Source organism: Paramormyrops kingsleyae, chromosome 4 (assembly GCF_048594095.1).
Source record: "Paramormyrops kingsleyae isolate MSU_618 chromosome 4, PKINGS_0.4, whole genome shotgun sequence".
NCBI classification, from domain to species: Eukaryota; Metazoa; Chordata; class Actinopteri; order Osteoglossiformes; family Mormyridae; genus Paramormyrops; species Paramormyrops kingsleyae.
In genome coordinates, this window is record NC_132800.1 from 42,167,404 (window position 1) to 42,186,308 (window position 18,905).

Consider the following 18,905-nt stretch of genomic DNA (forward strand, 5'->3'; position numbering starts at 1 on the left):
CTTATATTTCATTTGGTTACTTATATTTATAAGGTTAGGGCTGGGTAGGGGGTAAGGTTATCATGTTGGGATAAAGGGCTTTCCCCATAGAAATGAATGAATGGAGAGTCCACAAAGATATAATTACAAACCTGTGTGTGTGTGTGTGAGCGGGTTTACCTATCCTTATGGATATACCTATCCCCATAACGTGATAAATATCCGTTTTTTTTCCCTTATGGGGACCGGTTTCCTGGTCCCCATAAGGGAAAACTCTATTTTATAAAAATCGGTGACTGCTATGAAAAAACTAAAACTGCAAAAACTCTTGTATTTTGTTAGGTTACTTATGGTTATGGTTAGGGCAGGGTGGGGGTTAAGGTTGTCATAGTTAGCATTAGCATTTTTCCCATTGAAATGAATGAGCGGTCCCCATAAGTATATGTTTACCCTACGTGTGTGTGTGTGTGTGTGTGTGATTTGCATCCTGTCCTTGGCACTGCATTCCCTGGGGGAGGCTTCCTATCAGCACATGCTGGATCATCCAAATAAACAGATGCATCTAGATCTTTACCCCGGTGCCCTAATGCAGTATAATTAGCTTACTTTGCTAAACATGAAGTATGGGTTTTATAAGTGGTAGCATGGTCACAGCAACACATCCTCACTTCTTATCCACATTCAGTTGTTGCTAAAATAAGGTATTTTTAGGTATAAGACTTAAAATTTACATTGAGGTTTGATGCAGGCAGAAATATTCTTAGTCATTGATGTATATCCATAGATAGATCCTGTATAAATATAGAACCCCAAGCTCTGGGTACACGCCTGTGTGTACTGCAAGTCTTTCAGCTGCTCCATTTAATTGTTTACAGATTGGGACTGGACATAATGACTTAAAGTCATTGTCATGTCACATCTGGGAGTCCCAGCTGCCACTTTCAGAGCCCAACCAGGTCGTGCTTTCGAGTCAAGAATCCGCAAACTTGACTGTCCAACATCTCACAGGAAACCACAGCTGCTCTTGGGAAAGGACTGAAAGGTGCCAAATGAAGAATCTAGAGGAAAGGTAACATGCACGTTTGTGTGCCGCAGGGATATGGGGAACCGGCGGGGACTTATCCTCACTGCTGGGGGGATGGGGAATCGGTGGGGACTTATCCTCACCGCTGGGGGGACAGGGAATCGGTGGGGACTGGTCCACATTGCTCAGTTCCCGTCATCACACCAAACATAGACACAGAACTGGAGTTGATTCAAGTCTGTGTTAAGTTCATATCCTGTAGTCACTACATCAGGTACAGTGCAGAAGGTTATTTTCTGTTCACTGCTTTGTCCTTAGAGGAAGCTACATGGTCTTCATTAGGAACCCAGGAATCTACACTCTGTGCTGTAAACATGGAGCTGAACTTTTCTCTGTGTCCTTTGTTGTACATCAGCAAGAAAGTGAGTAGCCGCCCAGTTTTACAGCAACTCACCCACTCTCACACAAGGGGGCCTGTCTTACTGCCCCGTCTCACACACAGGGGCCTGTCTTACTGCCCCATCTCACACACAGGGGGGCCTGTCTTACTGCCCCATCTCACACACAGGGGGGCCTGTCTTACTGCCCCGTCTCACACAGGGGGGGCTGTCTTACTGCCCCGTCTCACACACGGGGGCTGTCTTACTGCCTCGTCTCACACAAGGGGGGCCTGTCTTACTGCCCCGTCTTACACAGGGGGACCTGTTTTACTGCCCCGTCTCACACAGGGGGGCCTGTCTTACTGCCCCATCTCACACACAGGGACCTGTCTTACTGCCCCATCTCACACATGGGGGCTTTTCCTACTGCCCCGTCTCACACACGGGGGCTTTTCGTACTGCCCCATCTAGCACACAGGGGCTTTTCCTGCTGTTCCTTCTCACACACACAGGGATGTTCTTTACTCCCCCATCAGCCCCCAAAAACATCGTTAAGTTGCCTTCAGTCTGTCTCCTATGACTGCCCCCATCTCCTTCTTCTGCCCCAGAGCAGCCTCATTCACACAGACTCCTCACATTCACTGCAACATTAAATATCATATTTTAAGGCTAATCAAAATGAATCCCTAGGGAATGGTTTGTCTTCTGAATTTTAACCTGTCCATTCTTTCTTTAGACCCCTTGAGACGGCCGTCAACACCACAGCTGAGTATTGCTAATGGAGAACTAGGATATGGGTATAACTTCCTGTGCAGTTCCTTGGGATACCCGAGACCGAAGATCACATGGTATAAGTCCCTAGACAAAAGGTACACTTCATGTCTGCATTTTGCACTTGTGTGGAAGGATGCTTAGAACCATCATCTTGCATAGCTTTGGTAACCCTAACACCTAACCATAGAGGAGTTGTAGGCAGTCATATGAAAGTTTCTGGTTCTGCTGAAATGCTGTTCATCCTCCCCAGAGATGGTGTAAGTGGGACAGAGATGAAGAGCTCGAATCCAATCTCCACAAGATCCTTGTTGCGAAGCTTTGAATACTCTGAGACAGATGTGCTGTGCTGTGCGAGGAACGCACTGGGAGAGGATTGCTCCAAGATGCATGATTACAGTAAAGCTTCAATGATGCTGCTCCTGACATCACGCCTGTTCACATCCACTGACCAGCTTCAATTCACATGCCATACCATAGCACCTCCTGTTTTATTCGATTCTCTCTTCACTTCCATACCTCAGGCTGCCGTGTCTCGAAATGTGACCTCCCTGCCGCTTGGTCCTGACCGCTCTTCACTTCACAGCCTCACTCTCACGGTCATGGTTATACGACTGAATATGAGTGTGGAATGGCCAATTATGACAGTGAGCTCAATGAGGCATTTCTTTCAGACCTAAATCAAGGTTCCAGTGAGCAGGAGGCAGCTGTGGTAAACCTCATCGCTGGAGAGACACTTCTGCTACGTTGCAGACACAACAGTATCTCACCCTTAAGGTGGCTGAAGGACTCAGGAACACCTGAGGTAACGTTGAACTCTGGAAACCTGAGCTGCTCTGCTGAAATGTCCAGCTGTAAACAGCTTCAGAAGTTTCATGATCTCCAGCCTGACACTCTCAGGAACAGGGTGCATCACAGGTGATTGACGAGGTCCAATCTCTGCCTTCAGGGAAAGCAATTCCATGATGAGATTTATGATGTCAGCCACTGCTACCTGCTTATTGACATGGTGATGGCGGAGCACAACGGCACCTACAGCTGCCTTTCATCAGTTAATAACAGGACAAAGTCCATACGTGTTGAGGTTCTGGGTAAGGAGCTGCGTTGAGGAGCTGTGAGTGCTTTCAGACACTGGCACTGGGAGCCCAGACGTGGCTGCAGCTGCAATCACCAAGATACATCTGTTCAGAGCTATTTAAACCATATAAACATGCAAATTCTAATTCAGAGACTGAAATAATACTACTATGTGATTATACACTTACCTAAAGGATTATTAGGAACATCATACTAATACGGTGTTTGACCCCCTTTCGCCTTCAGAACTGCCTTAATTCTACGTGGCATTGATTCAGCAAGGTGCTGAAAGCATTCTTTAGAAATGTTGGCCCATATTGATAGGATAGCATCTTGCAGTTAATGGAGATTTGTGGGATGCACATCCAGGGCACGAAGCTCCCGTTCCCGTTCTATTGGGTTGAGATCTGGTGACTGTGGGGGCCATTTTAGTACAGTGAACTCATTGTTATGTTCAAGAAACCAATTTGAAATGATTCGAGCTTTGTGACATGGTGCATTATCCTGCTGGAAGTAGCCATCAGAGGATGGGTACATGGTGGTCATAAAGGGATGGACATGGTAACGAGTGGTTATTTCAGTCAAAGTGGCTCTTCTATAAGCTTGAATCAGTAGGCCCATTCTCCTCTGACCTCTAGCATCAACAAGGCATTTTCGCCCACAGGACTGCCGCATACTGGATGTTTTTCCCTTTGCACACCATTCTTTGTAAACCCTACAAATGGTTATGCGTGAAAATCCCAGTAACTGAGCAGATTGTGAAATACTCAGACCGGCCCGTCTGGCACCAACAACCATGCCACGCTCAAAATTGCTTAAATCACCTTTCTTTCCCATTCTGACATTCAGTTTGGAGTTCAGGAGATTGTCTTGACCAGGACCACACCCCTAAATGCATTGAAGCAACTGCCATGTGATTGGTTCATTAGATAATTGCATTAATGAGAAATTGAACAGGTGTTCCTAATAATCCTTTAGGTGAGTGTATAACCTAGTGTTGGTGCGCTGTTTGACTCAGGCCTGCTGCTATTTAGTTTTCATAAATAATTTTAATTTCATAATCCAAATTACTACTTCCCATGCTGATATGAATTCCTCCATCTTGCTGGTCTCATGGTCCAAAACTGACCCATGGTCCAGAATGGGCCCACGGTTAGGATTTCTTTGTGCACAGTTACTACAAACCATAAAGGCAATGAAAGCATTATCTGACCCTTTCTTTTCAGAACGCGGATTTCTGAACATTCAGCTAAAGGAAATGAACCAGGTCTCTGCTTTGGCCCGAGAGTCTTTGTGCCTACAGGCTGAGGTCAACTCATACCCCGAGCCGTGGTGCCACTGGGTCACTCCGCACGGCCATGTGGCCTGTTCAGAACCAAGCCGCTACCGTGGAAGCAGGTGAGTTTGGATCTCTCTCTCTCTCTACACACAGACACACACACACGATTATATTAATATATTTGTCTGTTCATTTCTATGGGGAAAACTCCCAGTCCCAACAATGACGACCTTAACCACTATCCAGCCCTAACCTTAGCCATAAGGAGGCAAACAAAATATGAGACGTTTGACATTTATATTTTTTTGATTGCAGTCACAGAAATTGAGCTTCTCCTTTTGGGGAGAAAATAACAGGTTTTCATTACATTGTGGGGACATTTGGTCTCCACAATGGAATACATACATGACCCACATGCTCACACACACGCACCATTTGATATAACAGTGCTGCTCTGCCACTGATTTTGCAGGATATTTTGGTACTGCAAACCTGATCCAGGAGAGTACCAGCTTACTGTTGAAAACAATGAGATGTCAATCACGAGGAACATGACAGTTTGTGTGGTTGGTGAGTAGGCATTAATTTAAATTTTTATATATATAATTTTGTCATAGAAAGTGTGAGAGTAGAGATGTGTGAAATGTTATCTCGTTACTTGAATTTTTAGTCCAGATTGCAATAGTCTCAGCTTGGTAAGACCTGACCTGCCTTTCCCTCCTACAGACACACCTGCTGTGGCCATCGCCCTCACCAAGGACAATATTCAGTGCTCGGCCAATGGAACGTCCCTTTACGTAACCTGGAGATATTGCCAAATGTCCACCAAGTATGTTCATTCAATTTAAGTTTCTGCTAAGTTGACCTGAGATTCTGAGTGTGGCGGTGCAGCTGAGGACTAAATGTGCAGCATATGCTTGTGTTTAGGTGCCATGAGGATGCCCTATGGCATGAGATGATGCCTCAGACCATGCAAAAGTCAAGGCTCGAAGATTTTTGCCAGCAGAGCCACTTCACCTCTGTGAGCTTGTCGGAGCTGGAAGACGACATTATCGTCAAGTGCTGTGCTAACAGTACCATTAGCTCTCCTCAGTGCAGTGCAGCAATAACCCTGAAGAAACGTGAGTGATGTTTCCTTGATGGCAGAGAGAAACAGAGACAGAGAGAGAGAGAGAGAGAGAAGGAGAGAGATCACTGGTACAAGGAAAGGAAGAGTAAGAAAAAGATTGATTAAGGGCACCTAATGTAGCTGTAGAGGAAAGCAGAATATTATATGATGATATCAGGATTATGAGTAATAAAAATGATGTGGTGGTTATGGGTGATTTTAATTTACCTGGGATACAGTGGGACACAGTCTCTGGCTCTTCTGTAAATGAACTTGAGATGGTGGAATTAGTACAGGATTGTTTTTTTACTCAGTTTGTTAATACTCCTACCAGGGGAGAAGCCCTTCTTGATCTCGTTTTTTGTAATAACCAGGATAGGATTGGAAAATTAGAGGTTTTAGACCCATTGTACGGTAGTGATCATAACATGGTTAAATTCGAGGTTAATTTTAGTGTCCGAAGAGCAAAGTCTAAATTAAAAGTATACAATGTTAGGAAGGCTAACTTTAATGGTATGAGACGGAAATTAGAAACTGTAAACTGGACAGAGTTAAATAGCAAAACAGTTGAAGAGGCATGGGAATTTTTCAAAAGCACATTGTTGCAAGTGCAAGAGGACTTCATACCTGTTTCCAGCAAAACTAAATCTAGGAAACGACAACCAAGGTGGTTTACTAAGGAAATTAAGAATAAAGTCAGGAGGAAAAGGGCTCTGTTCCACAACTGGAAAATAACTAATGATTTCAAAATCAAGCAGGAGTATCTAAGTCTACAGGCAGAGTTAAAAAATGACATTAGGCTATCAAAGAGGGATGTAGAAAGAAAAATTGCATTGGAGGCTAAGCATGACAGTAAAGGTTTCTTCCAATATTTTAACTCCAAGAGAGCACTAAAAGCTGAAATCACTAATTTGCAGGATAGTAAGGGCCTTATAATTGATAACGAAATTGATATGGTAAACGACTTTAATGATTATTTTTCAAGGGTGTTCACAATAGAGAACACAAGTAACTTACCACCAATTAATACGAATACAGCATCGTCTATGACCAATATATGTATAACTGAGGTTGATGTGATACTAAGCCTAGCAAAACTCAAAATAAATAAATCGCAGGGGCCTGATGGCATCTTACCTTTAGTCTTGAAAGAGATGAGGGATATTATTAGCCAACCTTTGACTTTAATATTCCAGAAATCGTTATCTGCGGGTGTGGTACCATCAGATTGGAAGCATGCTAATATAACACCCATATTCAAAAAAGGGGATAGAAGTAATCCAGCAAACTATAGGCCAATCAGTTTAACTAGCATTACTGGAAAAATAATGGAAGCTATAATTCAAGTGAAAATGGTAGATTACCTAGATGCAAATAACATTATAAAGGATAGCCAACATGGATTTAGGAGAGGTAGATCCTGCTTAACGAATCTGCTTGAGTTCTTTGAGGAAGCTACAAGTGAAATTGATCACAAAAAGGCCTATGATGTGATTTACTTAGATTTCCAGAAAGCCTTTGATGTTGTCCCCCACAAACGGCTCTTGTTAAAGCTTAAAGCTGCAGGAATTTTAGGAACTGTGGCAGCTTGGATCAAAAACTGGCTAACTGATAGGAAGCAGCGAGTAGTTATTAGAGGCACTATGTCACAGTGGGCCTCCGTTTATAGTGGGGTACCGCAGGGTTCAATTTTAGGACCACTATTGTTCCTAATTTACATTAATGATATTGACACGAATACATACAGTAAACTGGTTAAATTTGCAGACGACACTAAGGTGGGCGGGGTAGCAGATACTAATCTAGCAGCAGAGAGGCTTCAACGGGATCTGGATTTAATTAGCGAATGGGCTGATACTTGGCAGATGAAATTTAACACAGATAAATGTAAGGTAATCCATGCAGGGAGCAGAAATATACAGTACAGATATTTTATGGGTTCCACTGAAATAAAGGTAGCTGATTACGAGAAAGATCTCGGTATGTATGTTGATGCTTCCATGTCCCACTCTCGCCAATGTGGGGAAGCAATAAAAAAGGCGAACAGAATGTTGGGTTATATCTCTAGATGTGTGGAGTTTAAGTCAAGGGAGGTGATGTTACACTTATATAATTCCTTGGTAAGACCCCACCTAGAATACTGTGTGCAGGTTTGGTCACCATACCTCAAGAAGGACATTGCTGCCTTAGAAAAGGTGCAACGAAGAGCTACGAGAATGATTCCTGGTCTTAGAGGAATGTCTTACGAGGAGAGGTTAGCGGAACTGAATCTGTTCAGCCTTGAGCAAAGGAGACTAAGGGGGGATATGATTCAGGTCTATAAGATTCTAACGGGTCTGGATGCTGTTCAGCCAAATGACTATTTCAATATTAGTCTAAATACTAGAACTCGTGGCCATAAGTGGAAATTAGCGGGAGAACATTTTAAAACAAATTTGAGGAAGCACTTCTTTACACAGCGTGTAGTCAGAGTATGGAATAGTCTTCCTGCTATTGTAGTGGAAGCTAAAACCATGGGTTCCTTTAAATCAGAGCTAGATAAGATTTTAACAACTCTGAGCTATTAGCTAAGTTCTCCCCAAACGAGCTTGATGGGCCGAATGGCCTCCTCTCGTTTGTAAATTTCTTATGTTCTTATGTTCTTATGTTCTTAAAGCCATTAGAGATTAGAAAAGACTGAGAAAACCAAAGGGAGAGAGTGACTTGTTCCCATCATGCATTGCAGACGCATCAGTGATCATGCAGATGATGTTCATCCTCTTCATCCTGCTGTTGTTCGTCTTCCTGATTGTTCGCACCATCATGATCAAAAATAAGGTGTGTCACCTTCCCTGAACATGCAGAGCAGTTACCAAACATGCCCGTCACCAGCACAGCAGCTCCTCAAGAATCTCCAGAAATCCCCATCCTGCATCGCCATAAGCAGCAGGGTTTAAATGATTGATCTCCAGTAGCAGAGCCTTCTTTTTCTTGCAGAAACCCCGATATGAAAGCCAGATTCAGGTTCTTCAGGTAGTGGGACCCCTGGACAATGATTACATTTACATCAACTTCAAAGAGTTCTCCTACAACCTGGAATGGGAATTTCCCCGGGAAAACCTCAAGCTGGGTGAGGGAGATGCCCGTCTGTGCTGCTGAGTTTACTTCCTGAATCCAAAAGCTGAATCTCCCTGCCAACCCCCCAGGGAAGGAGCTGGGCTCTGGGGCCTTTGGGAAGGTGGTGAAGGCCACAGCGTATGGGCTCAGCCAGCCTGGAGTGTCCATGCAAGTGGCAGTAAAGATGCTGAAAGGTGTGTCACAAATCAGACCACTGACTTCTGGGGTGATCTACTGCTCCTAAGATGATGGTGGGGTCTGCAAGCTGGCCACACGTTTAAAGCAGCTTCAAACCAGAGGACATGTTTTAGATTAAATTGTTTTAGGTTAAATGTATTAAATGCTTTTCTCCATAAAATTCTGAATTGCCAGACAAGCACCACCCAGTGGAGCGAGAGGCCCTCATGTCAGAGCTGAAGATGCTGGTGCATATCGGCAGGCATGTGAACATTGTCAACCTGCTGGGTGCATGTACAGAATCAGGTAGGATCACCTGACAGGGCTGCACGGAATCAGATATGGGCACTTGACGGGCCTGCACGGAATCAGGTACAGCCACCTAACGGGGCTGCACGGGATCAGATACGATGGCCTGATTAGCTGCACAGGATCAAGTATGATCACCTAACAGGGTGTACAAAATCTGGATTCATAATGAAACAGGTATAGCTTGACAGTACCTGTTAGCAGCTATGATTTGTGATAACCCTGAGATGGTCTACAGAGAACTTGGATAAAACCATGAAAATATCAGCTGCTAGTACAGTCTGACCAGCTTAGATTGTCTATCTTGCGATGTTACTGGTGTGTGGCTGATGTGGGACTGTATGGTGTCTGAATAAACAGCTTGCTTTATATAATGAGGCCTGATGGACTTCCAGGACCCGTCTATCTGATCTTCCAATACTGCTGCAATGGAGACCTGCTGAGCTACCTGAAGAACCACAGAAAGCAATTCCAGAAGTCACTGTCTGACATGTTTGACCAAAAGAGGTTCCACTGCCTGTTTCAGACCGAGCTGACCTTCAGGTGGGGCTCCCCGACAGAGACAGGGTGTTAACACGGTGCAGAGATACTGAGCATTAACTCAGCACAGAGAGACAGGGCATTAACACGGTGCAGTCCCCAACATAGAGACGGGGCGTTAACACGGTGTGGTCCCCGACACAGAGATGCACCGTTAACACAATATGTTATCACGGTGCGGTCCCCAACAGAGAGACAGGGCGTTAACACGGTGTGGTCCCCGACAGAGAGACAGGGCGTTAACATGGTACGGTCCCCGACAGAGGGACAGGTCGTTAACACGGTGCGGTCCCCGACAGAGAGACAGGCTGTTAAAATGGTGCAGAGAATTAATACTGACAGTGTTAATACTGACAGTGTTAGTACAGCATTTCTTAGAACATGTGAACTTAACAGGAAGTATGTGAAGAAAAAGGCAAAGATAAGATGTTAGGGCAAAGATAAAGAGAGGAATGTAGCTCTCCCATGTTATTTTCCCATATTATTAACAGTAAGGAATCACCTGTTTCTAATGATCTAACCATCTTGGGTGGGGGTCAAGGGTAGAGTTAGGGCCTGGGGGCTCTGGGAGGGTCCAGCTTCTTCACAGATTTCTTGTTTTTCCAGAGAAAGAGAAGGTAGCTTTAACAGCACCTACATTCCAATGTCCCCCCTGCTCTTCAGAGACACACAGGGGCCCAGCAGAGCCAGCATTCATGGCGGTCAGTGCAGGCTCAATGGGAGGTCATGGGGGAGGTCACGGCAGGGGACTTATAATCTGGCTTATATGCTTGTTTGTGTGGTAGGTCTGGTATTTGTATATATTTGGCTGTTCACCCAGGAATTAATGAAGAGTCAGACTCCCTGGAAGAGCTTCATATCCTCACCTACCACGACCTGCTCAGCTTTGCTTGTCAGGTGGCCAAAGGCATGGAGTTTCTGTCGTTGCAGAATGTGAGTCGAAAAGCTGCTCAGAAGCAGCATTCACCCAGCCACAGTAGGTCCCAGCAAATGGCCACACTGAGCAGCAAATAAGGAGCATCTACAGGAGCATATCATCAGTGCTATGCTGTCAAATCCTGTAATCCAGCCATTTAGACAAACAATTTATGATAACATATTAACACCACATACACCGTACTGGTGCCTGTATGGTCTTTAGCTGGCATCTGGTTTCTGTCTAGTGTATCCATAGAGACCTTGCTGCAAGAAATGTACTGGTTACACAAGAGAAATATGTGAAGATTGGAGACTTTGGACTTGCCCGAGACATTGAAAATGACAGCAACTATGTAGTAAGAGGAAACGTAAGTTGTGCTGCCACAAACATTATGTGAGATTCATCTTTTAGAATGGACTACTGAGCATGCCCAGTGTAATGTGTGGCTCTGACTCTACTGAGCATGCTTGGTTTTAGGTGCGTCTGCCAGTGAAGTGGATGGCACCAGAGAGCTTGTTTCAGGGCGTGTACACGAAGCAGAGTGACATCTGGTCTTATGGAATCCTGCTGTGGGAGATCTTCTCACTGGGTATTCAGCTTCACACAACAACATCAATCTTTCACATACACCTCAGCCCCAAACACTCACACACACACAGGTTTGTAATTATAACCTTATGGGGACTCTCCATTCATTTCGATAGGAAAACTCTGATCTCAACATGACAACCTTAACCCCTACCCAGCCTTAACCATAACAACACACCTAAATATGAAACTTTTGACATTTGTAGTTTTTTGATTGCATTCCCATTTCTTTGGGGGTTCTGAAAAATGGTCCTCACAAGGTAAAAAACAACAGGTATTTAATACATTGTGGGGGAAATTTGGTCCCCACAATGTAATATGAACATAATCCACACACACACACACACCTCATCCTCACACACACATGCTATAGGTACTGTTCACTTGAATAGACATTATGTCCAGTTTTTCCATTTAAATTCTGTTTCTATGCAAAGTAATAAAATACAGCTGATTCTATGCAAAGTAATAAAATACACACGCAGTTACATTCACAGCAGTACAGATACTTGCGTACAGTCATTCACCTTCACAGGCCTGTATTAATAGTGACACAGGCCCATGTAATACACATCCAGGCACACAGTGAGAATCTCCTTAAATTCTGTCCTGTTTAAAACCAGGTGTTACGCCATACCCAGGGATGAAGGTGGACCAGAAATTCTACATGCTGATTGAAGGTGGTTTTCAGATGGACCAGCCATACTACGCCAGTGACTCTATGTATGTGTATAGGTTTAGGTGGGGGTTACAATGGGGTTATGGTAGGGGTGCGAGTTAGAATGGGGATCTGGCTGGAGGCCATGCAGCAGCAGAGGGAAATCGGATAAACCAGAGTGATTAACACTTTTTCCTCCAGGTATGATATAATGCGCCTCTGCTGGGCCCTGACACCCCAAGACAGACCGCACTTTTCAAAACTGGTGGCCGTACTGGAGACTCAGCTGGAGGACAGTGAGAAACAGGTGAGACCAGCAGCCACTAACAAGGGCTGACACGGTGCAGTGCGTTCATGATGACGCTTTAGCATACGATAGTGGTGATGAAAGCAAATATAGGCTTGGGTTTGATCTCAGTCATTCTGCGCTTGAAAGTCACAGCATTTCTGTTCCTAATTTTTGGGCTATAGTCGGCTGCTTTTGATTCTAAATAATGAAAATATCTTGCATTTTTTATAAAAATAAGCTGTCAGCTGATCTAATGCTGTTGCTGGCCACAAATAGGCACCAGTGAAGGCTCTACCATAGTCAGGCAGCTGTACAACCTTCTGTTAGAGTCACAATGCCGAGTCACAGAGTCATCACCATGTACTTCACAGCTATACACCAACACCGGAGAAAAGGCCTTGAGCCAATCAATCTACCAGAATGCCGATGTTCTCCCGGAGCATAGGAGGCCAAACAGAGAAGATGAGAAAGTGCCAGAGAATGAGTCCAGAGAGACTGAAGTCCCGCCCGGTCCGGCCTCCATTCCAACTGAGCTGACCCCCCTGAAAGAGCAGGGCTAAACACGAATCTGTATGACTTTAATTCGATAGTACCAGCAAGGCAAGCTAAATGCTAATACACACACAGATATGGTAGCAGTTACATAGCATGATGTCAGTCTGTTAGGCTTCTGCAGCTATAGTATATAGCTGCAGAAGTACATCTCTGAATATACTTCTATGAGCATCTTGGTATTTTCAGGAATTACACATGTAGCCTGTGATTTATAGCCCTATATACTATATACTGTAATTTATAAGGATAATTTAGACCCATGACCTAGTCTTGGACGAGTCCATTTTAAAAATATATATTTTTTGTTAAAGTTTGCTTCATATTGGTTATTATTGGTTGAATGAATGTATATAATCCATTGCTTTTTGTTTTACTATAATGTGCCTAAAATGTTTTTTAACCAGGATAGGACTGGACAATTTGAGGTTTTAGAACCACTTAATAGTAGTGATTATAACATGATTAAATTCAAGGTTAATTTTAGTGTCCAAAGAGCAAAGTCCAAAACAAAAATATACAATGTTAGGAAGGCCAACTTTAATGGTTTGAGACAGAAACTAGAAACTAGTAGTTAAATAAGACTGTTGAAGAGGCATGGGAATTTTGTAAAAGCACATTAGTGCAAGTGCAAGAGGACTTCAAGCCTGTTTCCAGCAAAAGTAAATCTAGGAAACTGCAACCAAGGTGGTTTAATACGGAAATTAAGAATACATTTCCACAAATCAAAAATAACAAATGATGTTAGAATAAAGCAGGAGTATCTCCAGTATAAGTCAACAGGGTGGGTTAAAAAATAAGATTAGTCTAAGAAGAATGTCGAAAGGAAGATTGCATTGGAGGCTAAGGATGACATTGAAAGTTTTTTCCAATATTTTAACTCCAAAAGAGCTCTAAAAGCTGAAATCACTAATCTGAAGGATAGTAAAGGGCTTATAATTGAAAATTAAATTGATATAGTTTAATGATTGATTTTATGAGTTTAATGATTGTTTTGTGTGTTCTAATCCTTCCTCCTCTGTTTTTATATTTTGTAGATTTTGTTTCCTAGTGTTTCATTTGTATCAGATTTTCTAGTTCCTGTTGTGATTTGTATTCAGTTTTGTTTTTTGCTTTGTGTCCATGATTGTTTTACCTGGGGGGTATTCCAGAAAGCTTGGTTAACTTACCATTTGGTAAATCTTAACCTCTGGGTTGATATACCCCAAACCCGCATACCATGAGTATGTCGGTTCCAAAACACCTGAGAAGAGTAAGTTCAATCAACCTCCTATTGGTACCCCGAGTTAATGCGCGTGCACCGTGCATACATAAAGACGTTTTCAATTGATCGCCGATTTCACGAGTCAGAATGGAAAATCAAAGTGAAAAAAAGAGAGCGGCATACTTCACAGAGGCGGAGTTGGAAGTTTTAATGCACGCATATGAGGAATTCAAGCCAATAATAATGAAAAAAAGCAATACGGCTGCATCGGCTAAAGAAAGAGTTGGCTTGGCAAAAAATAACGGACAGAGTAAATGCGTGTGTATTAAATTGCAAATTTGACATCGCCTCCCCTTTTATTATAATGCAAAATAATTAAACACGTAACCCTTCCGCATCCTTTTGACTGTTAAATCACTATGAAAGCATGCATTTACTTTTCCTGGCATTCATTTCTTTAGGTTAAAATAACAATGTGTATCGACTAGGAATATATGGTTTCTTATTTAATAAGGTGTAATCCTTCTGGAGCCAGAAGAACTTTGAGCCAAGTCAAAATGAAACACAAAAACATTCTGCAAAAAGGTAATTAATAACTATATTAAACACGATTTAGTATATTCTTTCTGTCATGTAGCTAATAGAAAAAAGGCTGAAGCCCGTCTAACTGGCGGGGGCCCACCACCACCTCCCCTCAGCCCATCTGAGCGCAACCAGTGGTAACCAACATTGTACTGTCCTGTAATGATTACCTATAGTTAGTGGAAAAAAGTAATGAGTTTGATGATTTTAACAAGGCAAAAAATTAAGGATACAAAATCAAGTTACCTGCACATTGATGCACATGAATATATTTCCTACGCTATCTCGCTGTACTTGTATAGTGACAATAAAGACATCTATCTATCTATCTATCTATCTATTAACATAGTCTCCCTCATTTATTGAAGGAGCTTTAATAGGAATGTAGGTGCCATCAATGCACCCAATTATGAATGAATGAATGCCTTTTATTGTCACTATACATGTATTACATGTATTCCAAATTACATTTGGAAACCCTGAAATAGAAAGTCATATATGGAAGTATCAATTTTGTCGTTTGATAATTAACCTTTGGATGGTCGTGTGTGTGTTCAGGATGAATACATGTAGGCTATAGATATAAATAGTATGACTACATATTAAATATGCATCATAGATTTTACTACAAAGGACAAACCTACCACTCTGTGGAATTCCTCTTTAATAACACGCAGAGCTTTATGGACAGGGAACTGTACAAACGTGTGTAAGAAGCGTTAAGTACCAGACATACTGTGCGAATGGCTCTACACACAGTTGCCTTTCCTACATGCTCTGCGTCGCCCATATTGTACAAAAAATGCCCTGACGCAAAAAACCGAAGTGCTATGCATAGAATGTTTTCTGTGCTAAGCGCAGACCCGCGGTTTGGGTTTGTGACATTTGCAATATGCGGTTTCAAGAGATGTTAAGTAAATGAACGATTCTTTTGAAAACTGATAACGCTTTTTCAAATAATCATTAGGAAATGAAAAGACATCAATACGCGGTCTTATAACTCTCTCCCGGCGAAAAAAACCTTGTATAATTTATGCCTCCACGTCCACAGGATCGTCATCAAAAGGGCACGCCATGCTCAGTAACCTTCTGCAACAAACTGACCCTGGAACATAACCTGCTACTGAGCAGGTTATCTTCAGAGAGTAAGCTGCTATGGTTACGTACATACCCAGAAAGTTAACCTCCGTTTTTGGAACCGAAAGTTGAGGTTATCCACTAACTTACCCTTAAACTTACCCGGGTATGTCACACTTCTAGATTGGACTACTGTAATGCCCTCCTTTCAGGTTGTCCATCTGGATCCCTACATAAACTTCAGTTAGTACAAAATGCAGCTGCCAGAGTTCTCACAAAAACTAAAAAATTTGATCACATTAGCCCTATCCTGTCTTCCCTGCACTGGCTACCGGTGAAGTTTAGGATTGACTACAAATTATTGCTATTGACCTACAAAACTCTGAATGGCCTTGCACCACAATATCTCAATGATCTTCTGGTCCCTTACAACCCTTCTCGCCTGCTTCGTTCACAAGGAGCAGGATATCTATTAGTTCCTAAAGTAGACAGGGCTACGGCAGGCTGCGGAGCATTCTCTTACAGAGCTCCACAGCTGTGGAATGGTCTCCCGGCGGATGTGCGGGATTCAGGCACACTCGCTTTTCAAGTCTAGATTAAAAACGCACTTGTATAGCTTAGCGTATAGGAAACCTAGTTCTGGTTCCAGCTAGTCGCTCACTCCTAGTCAGACTAACAGTATGAGGTAAAGAGCTGGGTGGGGATCGGTGTCATTGGCTTTGGATAAACTGATGCGTCAGTGCTGTCACTCTAGCTTTACACTAGAGTGCTGATGTTCAAGGAGTCCCCATGCCTGTGTTCCCGCCTCTCTCTCCCTATTTCTCATGCTGCTATACCCAGATCTGCCGGAGCCTAGACGAATATTGCACTCGATCATTTTGCTTGCACTACCTCTGGTTTCCTCAACTCTGGCTAATACACAATTTTTCTTACTTCCTCCCTCACCCCTTCTGGGGTGTGCTCCCTGGAGCACAATGTCATTGAAGAATTTATGCCTCTGCTGCCTGTGTCATGGTTGCGGGCATCTCGGGCACAGGAGCGCGGCATGGTGCGCAAAAAAGGGCGGACGACCCACTTGCGGCTCCAAGAACAAAAAGGGTTTATTACAAAAGACAGAAGACACTACAAAACCAAAGAAACCAAAAGGACCACGAGGGGTCAAAAACTAAAAAGGGATTAATTAGCAAAATTAAATAACAAAACCTAACTACACAACTAATACGGGGAATCTCAGAAACAAACCATGAAACACAAGCAATACAAATCAACTAACACGCAATCACGAACAACCTAGACATAGACAATCATAGACACCAGAACACATTATAGACATAGACAATGAACCACTAGTGAACTAAACACAGGCAGGAACTTAAATAGGAACACTGAACAGAGTAACGAGGCAGCAGGAGTAAGACAAGCAATTAACCAATTGGGGAAGGTGCAGGACAACGAGCAATCAGGAAAACACACAAGGGCAGGCACAAGAACAGGAAACAGGTGGAACTAATTAACTCAGGGAACTGGGATGGGAAAACTAAGACTGACAAAGAAGGAAACAGCATCTACACTAAGGGAATAACAGACAGGTAGAAACACAAGCAGGGGCACATAGAACTGAACCAAATACAAATCACAGGAACTAGAAAAACTTATACCAAGAAACACTAGGGAATTAAACAGGTAAAAACACAGGCAAGGGCACAAGGAACAAAACCAAAATACAAAAACAGGAGGTGGTGGGATTTGAACACAGGACAGAAGGGTACTCAGACAATCACATGCTCAACACGTTGAGCCATGTAACAGGGGAGAACAAAGACTAACACAAAGAACGGGATGACCAGCAGCACCTGCTGGTCAAACAGGGAAGGGACACGGAAGGACCACAGCAGGGGCTGACCCTGACAGCCTGCAAGACAACTACCTCCAACTCCGGCAACTACCCTCCAACCTGCCTGCCCTTGGCTCAACACGATGCCTCGCCATCCTTCCCTGCGGCTGTGCCTCTATTAATCTTGCCATCGTGCATCAAGCACCCCGTGCCTGCACCGGTTGGCCGCTGCATTGAGATATATATTTCAACCCCTGTATTAGCTTAGTCATATCATCTTGTTTGTTTAACTCATCTGCCGGCCCCTGGAGGATCGGCTCCCCCTTTGGGTCTGGTTCTTCCCAAGGTTTCTTCCTCTTAGGGAGTTTTTCCTTGCCACCGTTGCCTTTGGCTTACTCAATGGGAGGTCCTTACGAGGCAGAAATGTAAAGCGCATTGAGACAATGTAATGTTGTGATAATGCGTTATATAAATAAAATTGAATTGAATTGAATAACCTGCTTTCTGGAATACCCCCCTGTCAGTTATTCCCCTGGTGTTAGATTCTGTTTCCTAGTTTGAGTTTCATGATTTAGTTTTATTAGTTTCACCTGTTGTCTGTTTTACCTCCCCTTGTTAATTGTTTTCACCTGTCCTGCGTTACTCTTGTTAGCCCTCTGTATATAAGTTCCTGATCCAGAAGGGCGTTCCACAAAGAAGGATTTCTCAGTTATCTGGGTTAACTTAAGCTAGAAGGCATGCTTGTCCAATAGGAATGCTCCTTACCTAAATTCATATTGGATGATCATTGCTTCTAGCTTAAGTGAACCCAGCTAACTGAGAAATCCTGTTTTGTGGAACACCCCCCTGTTCTGTTCCTGGTGGAGTCGTCGCCGTTGTCGTCGTTGTTGTTGTTGCTGCTGATGTTCGTTTTGACTGTGTGTTTGATTTTTTGATTCCCTGCCTATTCCTCTGTATAACCAGTTTCCCTTTGTAGATTCTGTTCTGTTAGTTACTTTGTACCCCTTTTTGGTTTTGACTCCTTGTGGTCTGTTTGTTTTTTAATGTTTCCTAGTGTTCTCATGTTCTGGTAATAAACCCCTGTTGATCTATGGAGCCGCCAGTGGATCGTCCACCAATTCCTACCTGCACCATGCCACGCCCCCGTGCCAGAAACTCCCAAGTTCATGACATATATATATACCTGAAGCTGATGTGTGACAAAGCCTAGCTCAAAATAAATAAATTGCAGGGCCCTGGTGGCATCTTACCTATAGTTTTGCTGCTGTGGTACCTTCTGATTGAAAGCATGCTAATATAACGCCCATATTCAAAACGGGGATAGAAGTAATCCAGCAAACTATAGGCCAATTAGTTTAATTAAAATTAGTTTAACTTGCATGAATTGGAAACAATTTAAGATTATACAATTCCTTGGTAAAACCCCATCTAAAATATTGTATGCAGGTTTAGTCACCTTACC

At 43.1% G+C, this 18,905-nt stretch overlaps 1 protein-coding gene across 3 annotated transcripts in view; it reads left to right on the top strand.

Annotated features, from left to right (window-relative positions):
* flt3 (fms related receptor tyrosine kinase 3) overlaps positions 1-14,347 on the top strand; it is a 19,578-nt gene extending 5,231 nt beyond the window's left edge. For all 3 annotated transcript variants that reach the window (XM_072711362.1, XM_023802754.2, XM_072711363.1), the window contains 22 exons: positions 855-1,048; positions 1,322-1,425; positions 2,120-2,252; positions 2,408-2,553; positions 2,829-2,959; positions 3,104-3,245; positions 4,458-4,629; positions 4,983-5,080; positions 5,237-5,339; positions 5,438-5,631; positions 8,344-8,435; positions 8,595-8,727; positions 8,804-8,908; positions 9,087-9,197; positions 9,596-9,743; positions 10,347-10,441; positions 10,561-10,673; positions 10,904-11,026; positions 11,137-11,248; positions 11,871-11,970; positions 12,107-12,212; positions 12,566-14,347. In XM_072711362.1, coding sequence (XP_072567463.1) covers positions 1,029-1,048; positions 1,322-1,425; positions 2,120-2,252; positions 2,408-2,553; positions 2,829-2,959; positions 3,104-3,245; positions 4,458-4,629; positions 4,983-5,080; positions 5,237-5,339; positions 5,438-5,631; positions 8,344-8,435; positions 8,595-8,727; positions 8,804-8,908; positions 9,087-9,197; positions 9,596-9,743; positions 10,347-10,441; positions 10,561-10,673; positions 10,904-11,026; positions 11,137-11,248; positions 11,871-11,970; positions 12,107-12,212; positions 12,566-12,754 — 2,670 coding nt within the window. In that variant the 5' untranslated portion in view covers positions 855-1,028 and the 3' untranslated portion in view covers positions 12,755-14,347. The remainder of the gene's footprint in view (positions 1-854; positions 1,049-1,321; positions 1,426-2,119; positions 2,253-2,407; positions 2,554-2,828; positions 2,960-3,103; positions 3,246-4,457; positions 4,630-4,982; positions 5,081-5,236; positions 5,340-5,437; positions 5,632-8,343; positions 8,436-8,594; positions 8,728-8,803; positions 8,909-9,086; positions 9,198-9,595; positions 9,744-10,346; positions 10,442-10,560; positions 10,674-10,903; positions 11,027-11,136; positions 11,249-11,870; positions 11,971-12,106; positions 12,213-12,565) is intronic.
* The last annotated feature ends 4,558 nt before the right edge of the window (positions 14,348-18,905 follow it).